General features: G+C 43.5%; 1 protein-coding gene across 2 annotated transcripts; it reads right to left on the bottom strand.

The window, feature by feature from the left end:
- Positions 1–63: 63 nt before the first annotated feature.
- LOC139566103 (endosome/lysosome-associated apoptosis and autophagy regulator family member 2-like) lies at positions 64–14,333 on the bottom strand. 2 transcript variants are annotated; one of them, XM_071387026.1, is made up of 23 exons: positions 14,103–14,333; positions 11,539–11,659; positions 9,196–9,385; positions 8,364–8,511; positions 7,979–8,068; positions 7,768–7,873; positions 7,407–7,556; positions 7,177–7,265; positions 6,859–7,039; positions 6,570–6,698; positions 6,018–6,108; positions 5,765–5,867; positions 4,905–5,042; positions 4,489–4,758; positions 4,044–4,217; positions 3,740–3,929; positions 3,475–3,571; positions 2,956–3,057; positions 2,528–2,654; positions 1,689–1,867; positions 1,214–1,376; positions 730–1,070; positions 64–525 (listed from the first exon to the last, which is right to left on the bottom strand). In XM_071387026.1, the coding sequence occupies exons 1-22, from the start codon at positions 14,205–14,207 to the stop codon at positions 999–1,001; spliced, it is 3,015 nt and encodes a 1,004-aa protein (XP_071243127.1). In that variant the 5' UTR covers positions 14,208–14,333; the 3' UTR covers positions 64–525; positions 730–998. The 2 variants fall into 2 exon arrangements, with proteins under 2 accessions (XP_071243127.1, XP_071243128.1); XM_071387027.1 differs by lacking the exon at positions 11,539–11,659 and having other exon boundaries at positions 14,103–14,212.
- Positions 14,334–18,395: the final 4,062 nt, after the last annotated feature.

Below are 18,395 nucleotides of genomic sequence, written 5' to 3'. Positions count from 1 at the left end.
ATGGTACATAAACTAATAATAATGTGTAGCCTAACAGAACTGCACACAAATACAAACACGGGCCCAAAGCCAAGTGAGCATTTAATAAAGATGAATCATACCAACATTAATAATTATAAATACTTTAGACATGACTGTACAGATAAACTCCAAATGACAATACAAAAAATACAAAAACAGTGACAGTTCCTTTCATTTGCAGCCCTATAATATCCATAGCAATAAGCAGGGTTGTGTTTCCCTGTGTGGTGGGGTCTAGGGTGGGGAGCCAAACCACTTTCCAGTTTCAGTCAGAATCATGGGAACAAGTATGCACCTCCGTACCTTCAGGCTCTGATCAGGCCCTACACCCAAACAAGGGCACTGCGTTCATCCACCTCTGGCCTGCTCGCCTCCCTACCTCTGAGGAAGTACAGTTCCCGCTCAGCCCAGTCAAAACTGTTCGCTGCTCTGGCACCCCAATGGTGGAACAAACTCCCTCACGACGCCAGGTCAGCGGAGTCAATCACCACCTTCCGGAGACACCTGAAACCCCACCTCTTTAAGGAATACCTAGGATAGGAGAAAGTAATCCTTCTAACCCCCCCCCCCCCCACCCCCCCCTTAAAAGAGTTAGATGCACTATTGTAAAGTGGTTGTTCCACTGGATATCATAAGGTGAATGCACCAATTTGTAAGTCGCTCTGGATAAGAGCGTCTGCTAAATGACTTAAATGTAAATGTAAGTACCTTTGCAGAGAAAACTGGAGTGACTGGAGCCACGATGGAGTCCTCAGGAATAAGCAGAGCCCAGGAGACATGAAGAGGAGTGGAACACAGTGCCAACCCTACCAATTCTCTCTTCTTTCTCTCTCCCTTTCTCCCTTCCTCTCTTCTTTCTTCCTTCCTCTCTTCTTTCTTCCTTCTTTCTCTTTCCCTTTCTCTCGCTCCCTTTTTCCTTCCTCTCTTCTTCCTTCCTTTCTCTCTTCTTTCCTCTCTTCCTTCTTTCTTGCTCATCGTTACCCCCAGACCCATCTCTCAGACTGGGATGACTTCAGCTGTACCGACTCACTGCTGTCTCCCTCCCTCTGCTGAAGGATAGAGATACACACAGGGTTAACACACACACACGGTTATACACACAGGGTTAACACACACACACACACACACACACACACACATACACACACACACACACACACACACACACACACACACACACACACACAGGTACCTTGTTGGCGATGGCCCTGAGCTTGCCGAGCAGTGAGGGTTTGTGGGAGTAGACCACGTCATCCTCAAGCTCCTCCCCCTCGGCCAGGGCACAGCTATCCGCCACCGGCAGCTCACACTCCTTATTGGCTGACATCACCAGCCGAGAATACTTATACTCCAGCCTGACATGGGGCGCCATAGTGACACAGAAACACATAGGACACAGAGATGCAGGAGTCAGGAGCGTTGTACTACAGCCTATGGCAGGGCTGTTCAACCCTGTTCTTGGAGAGCTACTGTCCTGTAGGTTTTCACTCCATCCCTCATCTAGCGCACCTGATTCTAATAATTAGCTGGTTGAAAAGCTGAATCAGGTTGGTTACAACTGGGGTTGGAGTGAAAACCTACAGAAGGGTAGCTCTCCAGGAACAGGGTTGGACAGCCCTGGAATATGGCTGGGATGGTTATTTGATTAACAGGTGTCAGTCAATCACCTCTTGTTCTTCTTCCAGAAATAGAAGGTGAGAGAGACGAGCAGCACAGCTAAGAAGGCCCCACCCCCTACCCCAACCTTTAACCATAGAGCGATGGCCTCGCATGGGACAGAGCTCTTAGCTGGCAGGGACATGCCTTTGGTGCACAGCTTTGGCTCATTCCACACAGACAGAGTCACCTACAGAGAGAAAGAGAGAGAGAGGTGAGAGGGAAGGAGGGGGGAAGTGATGGAGAGAGAGTAGAGAAGGAGAGAAAGAGAGAGAGAGGTGAGAGGGAAGGAGGGGGGAAGTGATGGAGAGAGAGTAGAGAAGGAGAGAAAGAGAGAGAGGTGAGAGGGAAGGAGGGGGGAAGTGATGGAGAGAGAGTAGAGAAGGAGAGAGAGAGAGGGAAGGAGGGGGAAGTGATGGAGAGAGAGTAGAGAAGGAGAGAAAGAGAGAGAGAGGTGAGAGGGAAGGAGGGGGGGAAGTGATGGAGAGAGTAGAGAAGGAGAGAAAGAGAGAGAGAGGTGAGAGGGAAGGAGGGGGGAAGGGATGGAGAGAGAGTAGAGAAGGAGAGAAAGAGAGAGAGAGAGAGGGAAGGAGGGGGGAAGTGATGGAGAGAGAGTAGAGAAGGAGAGAAAGAGAGAGAGAGAGAGGGAAGGAGGGGGGAAGTGATGGAGAGAGAGTAGAGAAGGAGAGAAAGAGAGAGAGGGAAGGAGGGGGGAAGTGATGGAGAGAGAGTAGAGAAGGAGAGAAAGAGAGAAAGTAGGTTCAATTGAAATACCAAGAGGTGAAAGTAAGAGTAGCATGAGTGTGTAAAAGGAGATGAAGAGAGAGGGAACAGAGGGAGTGTAGGTTACCTGGACCCCTCCCTTGCAGGCTCCCTCTATCTGGTGATAGTCATCCTGGGTGCAGCCGGGACAGGCGCTCCCACTCTCCCACAGGAAGTGAAACGTACAGCCGTCACACGTACCTGCAGGGCACGCACTGCACACACACATGCACACAGTAGAAATGAAGAAGGAGCTAATGAAAATTCATACACAAATAATACACAAACGTTTTCAGCTCAGATGTTGAGCAGACAGTCAGACAGGTGATGTTGAGCAGACAGTCAGACAGGTGATGTTGAGCAGACAGTCAGACAGGTGATGTTGAGCAGACAGTCAGACAGGTGATGTTGAGCAGACAGTCAGACAGGTGATGTTGCGCAGACAGTCAGACAGGTGATGTTGCGCAGACAGTCAGACAGGTGATGTTGAGCAGACAGTCAGACAGGTGTGTGTACCTGGGCACTGTGAGTTGCCCGCGGTCCGTCTTCTCTGGGTTGCAACGTATTGTCATGACCGCACTCCGACCACGCTCACAGGATCCAGTCGCCTGAGTAGACCTGAGATAGAGAGAGTCAAACACAAACACACAAATCAAATTCTATTTGTCACATGCGCCGAATACAACAGGTGTAGACCTTAATGTGAAATGCTTAATTACAAGCCCTTGACCACCAATGAAGTTCAAGAAAGCGTGAAGAAAATATTTACTGAATAAACTAAAGTTAAAAAACATACAAAGTAACAATAAAATAATGAGACTATATACAGGGTCAATGTGCGTGGGTACAGGTTAGTCGAGGTAATTTGTACATGTAGGTGTGGGTAAAGTGACTATGCATAGATAATAGACAGTGCGTAGCAGCAGTGTACAAAAAACACATTTTCAACCCACTTTCAACCACAATGACTGATCTTCACTGGAACCATTCAACTATGAATGCTGTTCTATGGCATCTAGCTCTACGCTGGCCTACCTGTAGAAGAAGTTGATGTCTGGAATGCCTTTTGAGTTGTCAGAGAAGAGTTCTGGTCTGGCGTTTATTCCGTCTAAATCACTGTCCACTGTCGCTCCTGAGAGAGAGACGGAAAGAGATGGAGAAAACAACTTTCAAATGAAATGGTTGAAAATAAATCCGTTTTTAGATCAAGCGTATACTTTGTGCTCTGGATATATTACTACTAGTGGTTGTGGCACTGTACTATAATCATTATGAAGGCACTATTCTATTGCAATCTCACCGAGGAAGGTATCAGCCAGACTGATAGACTGGGATGCCAGAGCCATCCTGAAGCCCCGCCCATCCGCAGGAATGATGGTTGATTGACAGATGAAGCTGTCCACTGAGTTGACGAACTGGGTGGAATCACTCCCCATGTCCTTGTTGGCGAGATCGGTGACATTATCTGTGCAGACAGCTGCCATCTTCCCCTGAAACAGAACACACAAAGACAACCCTGAGGTATGTGTGTGTTATCTAATGTCCATACAAGCTGATGTGTGCGTGCATGAATGTGTGTGTGTGTGCGTGCGTGCATGTGTTACCTGGTGTCCACACAGGCTGACATTGAAGACGTGGAGATACTTTGTGCCTTTAGAGGTGAAGCTGGGGCCGATGGTGAGCGAGGCCACGGTGCTCAGAGAGCTCAGGTCAAAGGTCAGGGTACGGTTGTGCTCTGTGTGACTGAAGGAGCAGTCGCTATAGCAACGAGAGTGCTCCTAGGAGGGGGCACAGTAGCGTCAAGTCAACACACATCGAACAAATAGCGGCTCACATGATACACACATGATAGTACCAATGCTAAAACTGTTGATCTGGATGAGAGTAAAACTCATATAAGTATGGCCCTGAGAGTTTAGATTAGGTTATGAGGATTTAATGTTATAAAGTGGTTCTAATGATTATAATGGTTACGTAAGGTTAGTTTGTAAGGTTGTGACTTATGGTTGTGTGATGATATGAGTTGTGTGTTTGTGTTTAATATAATACCTTGTTGCTCTTACTCCCGGGGCCACAGGGCAAACACGCGTCTTCTCCATATGTGTGGTGACCAGACAGGTATGTGTTGGGGGGGCACTCCTGGCACCGGTTGGTGTCTCTGTCAATGTAGAACCCAGCTGGGCATGGAATACACGACCCAGACCGCTGAGAACTCTGGGATAGGAGGGCGCAGGCCCGGCACGCAGATGCCACGCCATCCTGGACGTTTGTCACGCTCACCGAGTAGAGTATCACCACGTCACTGATGTACCGCCGCACCTAGATACACCCACGTCAATATATTATAGTGCAGTATGTAAGTGTGTCTGTGTAGTATGTGTGTGTGTGTAGTGTCACTGTGTGTGTGTGTGTGTGTGTGAGAGAGTGTATGTGTGTGTGTTTTGTGCAAGTGTGTGTGTACTCACGTCCTGAGCCTGATTGGTCCTCTGGAAGGCCCAAGTGTATGATATGGATGCGTTCCTGGTCATGATGTGTGTGTAACTCTGTCTCTCCTTACTGCCCTCCCATGATTCCACCACCGTGGTGCTCTTCCTGTTCACATCCTGCAGGGGGCGACACACACACAGGGTTTATATGGCAGCGGATCATTCTAGTTTACAATTTACACAGTGACTGGTTTATCTGAAATCTCACTGCTTTACTCTGATTTAGTTGTGTAAATTGTGTACTGTGATCGGTTGTGTTTGTTCAAATATACTTTGGTTTCATTTGGATACATGGGTTGTTTTAACTAAGTCTACTGCAGGGATTACCAACTAGATTCAGCCGCGGGCTGATGTTCTCTTGAGCGGATTGACAGCAAGAAGCCCAAACATAATATTTGACTAAAACATAATAACTTCAAACCTTGCCTACATTTGTATACGATCACATATATCTCTCTATTATATGTGGGAATACTTGGGAACCGATTTCCAAAACTAAAATCACTTGTAGCTGATTTGCTGTTGTTTTTACAGTGTTTTATGTCCAACAATTACATTTTGTATTATTTCTTTGGGCTCAGAAAACTTGGGGGGCCGCGGGCCGCCAGTTGGGGAACCCTGTTCTGCTTTATATGGCTTTACTAGCAAACATAGATATTGATATGTATTTATCCAATAGCAGTATGAAAGTAGGTCACTCATGTATTGGCTATGTCATACTGGCTATGTTGGGTTGGGTAATATTGATTTTCTGGCTAATACACTGTTGATATTGCCAGTAACATTTCCCTGAGATCCTAGACACACACTCGTGCAGATGTGAGTGGTCCGACACACACCATCATGAAGTAAAGCTCACAGTCGGCAGAGCAGATTGTCTCGAAGACGAAGGTGATCCGGCCAAACTCAGTCCCGGTCATCCCAGCAAGTGATGTGGGTAACCTGACAGAACACACACACACACCCACACACAGGGCCAATAAAAAATGATATTTCACAATAATCATAGCCATGTGTTCATTCTGACCACATGACCTAACCAGGAAAAACCTGAGAGCTCTAACAATAATACACAGTCAAGCCAAGACTAACTTGAAGCCAGGAACATGCAGGTTCAGGATGAGGTAATCGTTATCCGAGCCTCCAGCACCGCTGCGTATGTGATCCCCTGCCACCTCCCAGCCTGAACAACAACATATTACTGTGATTACACATTCTATTAAACACACATCTATATTCCTTACAGGGGCGGCAGGTAGCCTAGTTGTTAGAGCGTTGGGCCAGTTACCAAAAGGTTGCTGGATCGAATCCCCGAGTTGACAAGGTAAAAATATGTCGTTCTGCCCCTAAACTACGCAGTTAACCCACTGTTCCCCGGGAGGCCGTCATTGTAAATAAGATTTTGTTCTTAACTGACTTGCCTAGTTAAATAAAGGTAAAAAAATTACAAATAATAACAATCTGAGGGACACCACATATCTGTAACACAGACATCTATGATCCCATTAGTCAGAGAGACACAGAGTTATTACATACCCAGCAGGATGTCTATATTAGACATATTTACTATTCACCCATGTGTACTACTACATACATATCACATATCTCTTGACCCTAATCACCCGAGACATGTTTCTGTCTCACCGTTCATATCGTCACATTTGGAGTTGCCCACGTTGAAGCAGGAAGTCTTCATGTTGGAAGGGAGGACGTTCCACCATTTATACTCATACCCCAGTACTGGCTCTGTCCCCGCAGGACACTCCTCACACACTGGGACAGACACACACAACCGTCAACAACACATTTCAATATACAGCAATACAGATGTGAGTGGCGTGTGTGTGTGTACTGTAAGTGTGTGTATGTGCACTGTTTACGTATATATATATATAGTATGTGTCTGTGTGTGTGTGTGTGTGTGTGCGTGTACCTGAGGTGCCGTCAGAGTGTGTTCCAGGAGGACAGGGGAAGCAGGTGGAGTCGTTGGTGTTGTAGTAACCAGGGTTACAGGGAGGGCAGGCCTCTCTCTCCCCTGTAGGGGGCAGTGCCACAGCGCCTGTCACATTCTCCTCACAGATCCTCGGCTCCACCCACCGGTACATCACCTGCGTCTGTCACCACGGCAACCACAGCAGTTACATCACAACCATAGAGATACTATACACAGGATGTCTTATGTATTGTAATCTAATGTATGTGACCACAGCCTTCTCTCTCTATATGCACACTATATGTGTGTGTGACTTACCTTTCCCTCGCTGTCGCAGGCTGTGTGGATCTGAAAGTAATCCTTCTCTGAACACGGAGGCCTCTCCTTACACTGTGACCATCCTTCATCTGAGGGAAAGAGTGAAAGAGAGAGAGGGAGACAGTGGATATTTGAACTGGTATCTACTGATACATTTCAATGTGTGTGTGTGTGTGTGTGTGTGTGTGTGTGTGTGTGTGTGTGTGTGTGTGTGTGTGTCTAGCACATACGTGAGTACTGTGTGTCGGGGCAGGGAGTACAGGAGGCGGCTCCCTTGTTAGACGATGTGTTCCTGGGGCAGGGCTGGCAGGAGGAGGAGCCAGGGGCGGAGCTAAACCAGCCTGGTCGGCACGGGAAACACTCCGAGGTGTAGGCAACACCTAGACAGAGACACATTAATTCATTAAGATGTAGATTCGGCTGTCGTCTCTGTGGTCTCATTTCCTAGATCTAAGAAGGGTGAGTTCTGGAGTGGGTGAGAACCTGTGATACTACACTGCCTTGACCAACCACATTACAGAGGCATGCAGAATGGGAGAGAGAATATAGGTGAGTGTGAAGATAGGGAGTACGGGTACGAGCGGTCTTTACCCTCAATCTGGATGTTCCTGAGCAACACTGGTTTAACCATCTTCCCTCCGACCAGGATCCCTGTCGTCCTCCAGTACAGTATGTTAGTGCCAGACTTCAGATTCACCTGAGTCACATGTCACACAATATGTTGCACACAGATTATGTTACACACATCATACACACCAATCATATAACACACACGTATCACACACACTGCCTTCCTCCTCACCGTGTGTGTGTCCCACTCTCCGTTGGTGGTGAGTTTGATCCACTTCTGATCGTCTGTCTGGGCCATCTCCTGACACTGCTCGTTCTGGACCTGAACACGCGTCACCACGGTAACCACTCAGAATATTGCATCACATGATTCTCTCGCTTTCAATCAGCAGCTGATTCTCCTCACCACAAGAAGCACTCAATTGCCCACATCTTTTGATGTAAAGCCATTGATGTAAAGCCATTGATGTACAAAAATATATTAATGTACAATTAAAGTCTTCCCTGCTACCGCAAAACAGACCCACTTTTCATCTCTACGTACGTCAACCAGCTAAAAAAAAGGGTAATAAATGAACTGATATAAACTTCAGCAGGGAGGAGAGAGTCAGACTCACATAGAACTCAAAAAATATGTTGTTGTCAGGGTACTGGTAGCTGAAGGAGACAGAGCCCTGCTTCTCCAGATGCACAGCGTAGACCAGAGACACGGTGCACTCATCACGACTAGACTCCAGATACACACCCTGCGGCGTCCACGATGAGCTACAGTACACGGAGCGAAAGAGAATACAGGACTACTGTGAGTTTGTGTGTGTGACTGAATGTGTAGTTAGTGTGTGTGTGACTGAATGTGTAGTTAGTGTGTGTGTGTGTGTGTGTGTGTGTGTGTGTGTGTGTGTGTGTGTGTGTGTGTGTGTGTGTGTGTGTGTGTGTGTGTGTGTGTGTGTGTGTGTGTGTGTGTGTGTGTGTGTGTGTGTGTGTTTTGGGTTTTACTATTCTTGTGGGGACCAGAAGTTCTCACAAGGATAGTAAAACAAGGAACATTTTCACCACAGGGACAAAGGCTATTTTATGTTTATGGTTACAATTAGGGTTAGGGTTAGAGGCTAAGGGTTAGAATCAGGTTTAGGTGTTAGGCTTAGAATTAGGTTTAGGTGTTAAGGTTAGGGTTTGAGTTGGGTGTTAGGTGTTAGGTGTTAGGTGTTAGGGATAGGAGTTAGGAGTTAGGTGTTAAGGGTAGGGTTAGGGTTAGGGTTAGGTGTTAGGAGTTAGGAGTTAGGGATAGGAGTTAGGAGTTAGGTGTTAAGGGTAGGGTTAGGGTTAGGGTTAGGGTTAGGTGTTAGGAGTTAGGTGTTAGGAGTTAGGGTTAGGGTTAAGAGTTAGGGTTTTGAATGTGAATCAACTTTTTGATCCCCACAAGGACAGGAAAACAGACATGTGTGTTACCTGTTACAGGCCTGACTCTCCTCTCCACTGGGTCCTGGGTCCATGTAGGTGGCCAGGCTGGTGAAGCCGGCAGGGATAGTGTCCCATTGGTCGAAACGCACCCCACTGCCCAGCGAATAGGAGCCGGCCGCACACGGCGTACATTGCTGAGCGGACATCTCTAGGAACTTTCCCGCCGCACACGAGAACGCTGACAGACAGACAGATAGGGAGAGAGGAGGGTCACACACACACAATGTGACAGACACATTCACACCTAGACAGTATACATACAGTTGAAGTCGGAGGTTTCCATACACCTTAGCCAAATACATTTAAACTCAGTTTTTACAATTCCTGACATTTAATCCAAGTAAAAATTCAATTAGGATCACCACTTTATTTTAAGAATGTGAAATGTCAGAATAATAGTAAAGAGAATTATTTATTTCAGCTTTTATTTCTTTCATCACATTCCCAGTGGGCCAGAAGTTTACATACACTCAATTAGTATTTGGTAGCATTGACTTTAAATTGTTTAACTTGTGTCAAACGTTTTGGGTAGCCTTCCACAAGCTTCCCACAATAAGTTGGGTGAATTTTGAGATGTTGCTTCAATATATCCACATAATTTTCCTACCTCATGATGCCATCTATTTTGTGAAGTGCACCAGTCCCTCCTGCAGCAAAACACCCCCACAACATGATGCTGCCACCCCCGTGCTTCACGGTTGGGATGGTGTTCTTCGGCTTGCAAGTCTCCCCCTTTTTCCTCCAAACATAACAATGGTCATTATGGCCAAACAGTTCTATTTTTGTTTCATCAGACCAGAGGACATTTCTCCAAAAAGTACGATCTTTGTCCCCATGTGCGGTTGCAAACCGTAGTCTGGCTTTTTTATGGCGGATTTGGAGCAGTGGCTTCTTCCTTGCTGAGCAGCCTTTCAGGTTATGTCGATATAGGACTCGTTGTTTTACTGTGGATATAGTAACTTTTGTACCTGTTTCCTCCAGCATCTTCACAAGGTCCTTTGCTGTTGTTTTTGGATTGATTTGCACTTTTCGCACCAAACTACGTTCATCTCTTGGAGACAGAACGCGTCTCCTTCCTGAGCTGTATGATGGCTGCGTGGTCCCATGGTGTTGATACTTGCGTACTAGTGTTTGTACAGCGTGGTCCCATGGTGTTTATACTTGCGTACTATGGTTTGTACAGATGAACGTGGTACCTTCTGGTGTTTGGAAATTGCTCCCAAGGATGAACCAGACTTGTGGAGGTCTACAATTTTTTTCTGAGGTCTTGGCTGATTTCTTTTTATTTTCCCATGATGTCTAGCAAAGAGGCACTGTTTGAAGGTAGGCCTTGAAATACATCCACAGGTACACCTCCAATTGATTCAAATTATGTCAATTAGCCTATCAGAAGCTTCTAAAGCCATGACATCATTTTCTGGAATTTTCCAAGCTGTTTCAAGGCACTGTCAACTTAGTGCATGTAAACTTCTGACCCACTGGAATTGTGATACAGTGAATTATAAGTGAAATAATCTGTCTGTAAACAATTGTTGGAAAAATTACTTGTGTCATGCACAAAGTAGATGTCCTAACCGACTTGCCAAAACTGTAAGGCCTGGGTGTCGGAGTGCGAAGTCAAGCGCAGGAAAAAGCAGGTGCAATAACAAATGTTCTTTAATGAACACGGAGAAACTAGGCCACCCTACTAACACACTGGGTGTACTCCTCAAACAACCCCAGACACGGGGGAAACGAACACAGTCCAGTAAACACGTTGAACGAAACAAACACCACTCTTACTAACAAACAATCCCGCACAAAGAAACGTGCGGGCCGGCTGACTAATAAGCCCAACTAATTACACCCTAATACAAAACAGGTGAACCCAATAAACACATAGGGAGGGGGAGAAAAGGATCAGTGGCAGCTAATAGGCCGGTGACGACGACCGCCGAGCGCCACCCGAACGGGAAGGAGAGCCTGCCTCGGTCGAAGTCTTGACAAAAACGATAGTTTATTAACAAGAAATTTGTGGAGTGGTTGAAAAACTAGTTTTAATGACTCCAACCTAAGTGTATGTAAATTTTTCGACTTCAACTGTACTCTCGCTCTCTCTCTCTCTCTCATGAACGTACACTGCTATCTTGAACAGGTCTCTCTGGAAAAATAGATTTTTATCTAAATGAGGCAAACCTGAATAAATAAAGGTGAAATAAATGTGAATACACACACACACACGCACACACGCGCACGCACACACACGCGCACGCACACACACGCGCACGCACACACACGCGCACGCACACACACGAGCACGCACACACACGCGCACACACACACAGTACTCACAGCAGTCTGTTCCTCTGGTGGGAGTAGGCAGGGCTGAGCAGGTGCCCAGATTGTGGGGGATGGCCACCCTCCATCGAGACCCTACACTGTCACACTCTGTATACTCATAGTAGTAGTCTGTCTGGAAGATTCACAATCACACAGTAGTCATATTAGAGCATAATTACACACACTCACCTAAAACACAGTCACACATGACCCAGTAGACAAAACAATCTAAGACACACTTAAATCTGCAGTGACAGAACAGGTTGCAAGGATTTAATTTTAGTCACACCTCCTTGTCACTTCTTTGTCAATGTGCCAGAACACCCATTCACTCGTCATATGCAGTTGTTTTTCAAGACAGCATGCACCAAATGAATCTAATAAGCTGCATAGGCGTACTAAACAGCCAACATCAAGTATGATGGAAAGCCAGTGGTAGAGCAGGTTGTCATCAGTGAGGCTGGGCAGATAAGGAAAACAAAATCAGATGGGAAGAAAAGAAAGCTCCATTAGTAATTAACAGAGAGTCACCATCATGGTCTCTGAGCAGCTCTGATGACAGAGTCAGAGACTGGGGTCGGCTCTGCTGTATGTTAAGTCAATACTCTGGGTTATTACCGCTCATCTTTGTCTCAGCCATGTGCATTTGTTCTACTGTTTGTTTCCTACTAAGTAGTAAGCCAGTTATGAACAGGTCACTTCAGGTCAATGACATTATAACTTCTACCGGAAAAACAGTTAATCCACACAACCAAGCATGTGTGTGTGTGAGAGAGAGAGAAAGTTAGAGAGAAAGAGAGAGGGAGAGAGAAAGAGAGAGAGAGGGGGAGGATCCCCACAGAGAAAAGGCATAAAGAGACTGGATGGCCATCTTGTTTTGGAGGCCATGGTGGTTTGTCTCTAAGCATTCTATCTGCAGCCAGTCATGCAACACTTCACTTCCACCATCATGTTGCTCTCCATCCCCATCCCCCATCCTCCCAAACCTTCTGTTCACCCAGCATCGCCATGGCAATCAATCAGGACCACCGACAAACAGCTCACTGCCACCCAAATCATTTTTGCATTCAAAGTGGGTGAGTGTGTGTGTATATACTGACTGTATGTGGTTCTGTTAATGCTAAATGTGTTTGTGTTTGTGTGTGAGAGAGCGAGAGAACGAGAGTGAGTGAGTGAGTGAGAGAGAAAGAGAGACAGAGAGAGAGAGATGGGTGAGGAATCTGAGGATGGAGAGAGAGAGGGTGGGGAATCTGAGGATGGAGAGAGAGAGAGAGAGAGAGAGTGAGAGACAGTTTACGGCTGTGCGTGGAGTATAGATAAGCCTGAGCTCTTTTGTATAGATCATCATCTCTCTTTAGCTCTAATAAGTTATGTTCCTGCCATTTCCACACAAATATTGGGGACATGGGCACACACACACGCATAACAAACTCTCAATAGGTGAGGCCATATATCAGCTAGATGAGAGGTAGCTATAGAAATCCCTTAGTACCATGCCCCATGGCAACCCCTTTCAAGAGGAATGCACCTGCTTTCCCCTGAGGCAAATGGAGTCTGGGGAGGGGCTGGTGGGTAAATATTGGTACTGTAGTGGATATGGGGCTTGTGCAGTGGATTTGGAGCTAGATAAAAGGGTATTGAGGTTAATGTGCATAATTTGTCTCCTTGTGTCACATCATGGTCACCATGGATACAGAGGAGACCATGTGCCACAAGAGGAGATATTTAGTGCCAGTGTGACCTATCCATCATCCATGAATCCATCAGTGTGTGTGTGTGTGTGTGTGTGTGTGTGTGTGTGTGTGTGTGTGTGTGTGTGTGTGTGTGTGTGTGTGTGTGTGTGTGTGTGTGTGTGTGTGTGTAGAGCTGGCAGTGTAATGGCACACACTCTGGGACACAAATCTGACAGCACTCAATCATTTTCAGATCAAATAATATGGAGAAGGCTGGGACATAGATGGCTTCCAGGCAGCTATTTTCCTTAGAGAGTTGATATCATTGCCATAACAGATCAATCTAACCGGATAATGCAGTGCCAGGGCCCTTGCTGTTCAGCTGTCCTTCCCTCCTCTGTTTTCCTCTTACTCAGCGGTAATATTACTCCCGCACATCGACGGAAGGCAGCACGGACGAGGATGGATGCCAAGTGATCGGCTCAGTGCGCCGCGTCATCATATTATGGAGCCTTATATTTTGTCAACATGCTTAGGATTTAAGCCGATAAGAAGAATAGGCGACCAACATATTTTAAATCCCACCACAAACAAAGAAGGCCTCCATAACATCGTATATCTCAACTCCATTCCACGCCAATAGGTATTTTATAACAATGATTGGCAGAAGGTTGTAGCCTATAATCCTCTGTTTAATGTTAATTCTTGACCCATTTGATAACGTTCGGAACATAAACATGATAAATATGGTTGGGACATAGCCTAGTACAAGATGATTACACATTATGCGTTCAGCGCACTTGGTGACAATGTCATGGCTTGCTTATTTAATGTAGTTTAAAACAGCGTTATAAATAACAGTGTGACAGCCACTGCCGCTCGTGTCGAGCTGCGCACTCTTACCTCATTGCACGGGCGCAGGTTTCTGCTCGCGGACACCCATTGCCGGACACTGATGATGAATAAAAAACAATTAAGAAAACAGAACCCGCGTGACTCTTCCCTCATCCTCGTTTTGTTTTAAGACAGTCCGTCAAAGGCTTCGGTTGAAGACCAAACGCATGAATGACAGTGCGTGATTTTGGTTATGGTGCCCCGTCGTTATGCATGCGCGCGGTTCTCTCCACCCACTCCGCTACGCTGCGCTCAAGATCCATCCTGTCAGAGGCACGCGGCCGACGTCACTCTGCTAAAGCACGGGCTTTGCGTTATCTTAAAAGACAGCTAATTGATACCGAGGTGAAGTTGGTTTTATATTCACACATTCGGACATTCAACAGCCATTCATCAGACAATCAACAGACATTCACCAAAATCCATTTACAAATTTAAAAATCAATAACTAATTAACCGTTTGTCAAATAATCATCCAACTAGATGTGATTTATTCTATAAATGTCCAGCATGCTTTTACAACCTTTGTTTTGAATACATATTTCAGTTTTGATTTTATAGAAATACATCAAATCTACAACATGCAATTTAAAGCGGTATAAATCAATAACTAATTCACCGTTTGCCACAAAATCATCAAACTAGGTATGATTTATTCTATAAATGTCTAGTATAATTTTACAACCTTTGCTTTGAGTAAACATTCCAGTTCTGATTTGATAGATACATAACATCTATAAAATGCCTTTTAAACCAATATATAAATCCATAACGTTTTCACTGATTATGACAGAATCTTCAGACTAGGTATGATTTATTCTATAAATGTCTAGTATACTTTTACAACCTTTGCTTTGAGTAAACATTCCAGTTCTGATTTGATAGAAATACATAACATCTATAAAATGCCTTTTAAAGCGGTACAAATCAATAACGTTTTCACTGATTTATGACAGAAAAATCGAACTAGGTATGATTTATTCTATAAATGTCTAGTATACTTTTCCAATCTTTTTTTTAGGAAGAATTACAGTTTTGATTTGATAGAAAAAAAATCTAATCTATAAAATGCAATTTAAAGTGGTATAAATCAATAACTAATTCACGTTTGTCACAGAAACCTCAACCTGGGTATGATTTATTCTATAAATGTCTAGCATACTTTTACAACCTTTGTTTTGAATACAAATTCCGATTTTAATTTCATAGACATACATCAAATCTATAAAATGCTATTTAAAGTGGTATAAATCAATAACTAGTTCTCCGTTTGTCACAGAATCATCAAGCTAGGTATGATTTATTCTATAAATGTCTAGCATACTTTTACAACCTTTTATTTTGAGTAAACATTTCCAGTTCTGATTTGATAGATACATAACATCTATAAAATGTAATTGAATGCGGTATAAATCATTAACTAAATCACGTTTGTCACAGAGACATCAAGCTAGGTATGATTTATTCTATAAATGTCTAGCATACTTTTACAACCTTTAATTTTGAGTAAACATTCCAGTTCTGATTTGATAGAAATATATAACATCTATAAAATGCCATTTAAACCAATATATATCAATAACGTTTTCACTGATTATGACAGAAAAATCTAACTCGGTATGATTTATTCTATATATGTCTAGCATACTTTTACAACCTTTGTTTAAAAAAAAAATAATATATTTCACCTTTATTTAACAAGGTAGGCTAGTTGAGAACAAGTTCTGCGACCTGGCCAAGATAAAGCAAAGCAGTGTGACACAAACAACAACACAGAGTTACACAAGGAATAAACAAAACAAACAGTCAATAACACAATAGAAAAAAGTCTATATACAGTGTGTGCAAATTAGGTAAGATAAAGGAGGTAAGGCAATAAATAGGTCATAGTGGCAAAATAATTACAATTTAGCAATTAAACACTGGAGTGATAGAGACTGGAGTGATAGATGTGCAGAAGATGAATGTGCAAGTAGAGATACTGGGGTGCAAAGGAGCAAAAAAAAATAAGACAGTTTGGGAAAGAGGTAGTTGGATTAGCTATTTACAGATGGACTATGTACAGGTGCAGTGATCTGTGAGCTGCTCTGACAGCTGGTGCTTAAAGTTAGTGAGGGAGATATGAGTCTCCAGCTTCAGTGATTTTTGCAATTTGTTCCAGTCATTGGCAGCAGAGAACTGGAAGGAAAGGCGGCCAAAAGAGGAATTGGCTTTGGGGGTGACCAGTGAAATATACTTGCTGGAGCGCATGCTATGGGTGGGTGTTGCTATGGTGACCAGTGAGCTGAGATAAGGCGGGGCTTTACCTAGCAAAGACTTATAGATGACCTGGAGCCAGTGGGTTTGGAGACGAATATGAAGCGAGGGCCAGCCAACCAGTGGTGGGTAGTATATGGGGCTTTGGTGACAAAACGGATGGCACTGCATCCAATTTGTTGAGTAGAGTGTTGGAGGCTATTTTGTAAATGACATTCCCAAAGTCAAGGATCGGTAGGATAATCAGTTTTACGAGGGTATGTTTGGCAGCATGAGTGAAGGATGCTAATTTAATATGACTGAAGATGCAGAATTTTATGCCAGGCACCTTCTAATAGGGTATAACAGACTCGTTAGAACTTTTACCACACTGTCACAGTCGTGTATAGCAATGGACCAAGGCTCAGCGGATGTTGAGTTCCACATTATTTATTAAAGTGAAAACTTAGAACAAAACAAATAAAGAAACAACAAAACGTGACTAAGTGGTGCACAAGCACCAACACAAAACACAAAATAATATCCCACAAACACAGGTGGGAAAAACAGCTACTTAAATATGATCCCCAATTAGAGACAACGATTACCAGCCGCCTCTAATTGGGAATCATACAAATCACCAACATAGAAAATAAACTAGAACACCACATAGAAATAAATAAACTAGATCACCCCCAGTCACGCCCTGACCCACTTCACCATAGAGAATCAATGGCTCTCTATGGTCAGGGCGTGACACACACGCCCTCTAGACAGGCTACATGCCCTCTATAAAATCAAAACTGGAATTTTTACTCAAAACAAAAGTTGTAAAAGTATGCTAGATATTTATAGAATAAATCATATCTAGTTTGATGTTTCTGTGACAAACAGTGAATTAGTTATTGATTAATACAGTTTTAAATGGCATTTGATAGATTTTATGTATTTCCAACAAGTCAAAACTGGAATTTTTACTCAAAACAAAGGTTGTAAAAGTATGCTAGACATTTATAGAATTAATCATATCAAGTTTGATGTGTCTGTGACAAACGGTGAATTAGTTATTGATTTATACCGCATTAAATTGCATTTGAAAGATTTTATCTATTTCCATCAAATCAAAACTGGAATTTTTATTCAAAACAAATATTGTAAAAGTATGCTAGGCATTTATAGAATAAACCATATATATTTTTATGTTTCTGTGACAATCAATGAATTAGTTATTGATTTTTACAATTTTAAATGGATTTTGACTAATGTCTGTTGATTGTCTGTTGATTATCTGTTGAATGTCTGATGAAAGTCTGAATATGTGAATATAAAACCAACTTTCCCTCGGTCTAATTGACAGCAAGAACAATTTGTTTTGATATTAGGTCCATCTGTGTATAGACTTATTACCAATAGTGGTCACTGTTAAAATATATTACCGTTTATTTCCATAAATGATTAGGCGAACATTAAAAAATCTTACAGCAGTCTAATAACATGGAATGGGGTGAATGTTGGTTAAAATGGGGAGGCTAAATAGGCAGACAGATGAGTTAAGCATTGGGTCAAGCAGCAGACCCTGGCACCGCGCACCACTTTAAATGAAGCACCAGGAAGATACTGAGCTGCTGACTTGTCAGCTAACAACCACACTAAACCAGTTGTAGGCCTATCCTGATTCTCAAGAGAAGTTGTGCCAGATGCAAGATGAGACATCAATGAAGTAGAATACAAAATGACTAGGGAAATACTAGGCATCATTTTTTTTAACTCTGCAACTCTTTCAACTATTGACTTTTTTCACAACTGCCACCAGTTTGGTGGCAAAACATTAACAACACAGATATATTGACATAGTAAAATAAATGAAAGTGTGTAAAAAATATATATAAAGCATATTTTGTGCTGAAACACTTATATAAAGACCAATGGTATTGACTACGTTTATGGTAAAAATCCTCTTATTTTATTATTTTATATATTTTACATGTGATAAGGCCACACAGAGGTCTTGATATAATTAGACGCCTGTGATAATCTGAAGTACCCAAAAGGGCCACGAGATGTCTT

Source organism: Salvelinus alpinus, chromosome 37 (genome assembly GCF_045679555.1).
Source record: "Salvelinus alpinus chromosome 37, SLU_Salpinus.1, whole genome shotgun sequence".
In the NCBI taxonomy this organism is placed as follows: domain Eukaryota; kingdom Metazoa; phylum Chordata; class Actinopteri; order Salmoniformes; family Salmonidae; genus Salvelinus; species Salvelinus alpinus.
Note: the sequence above shows the minus strand (reverse complement) of the source record. Positions and strands in the feature narration are given on the sequence as shown.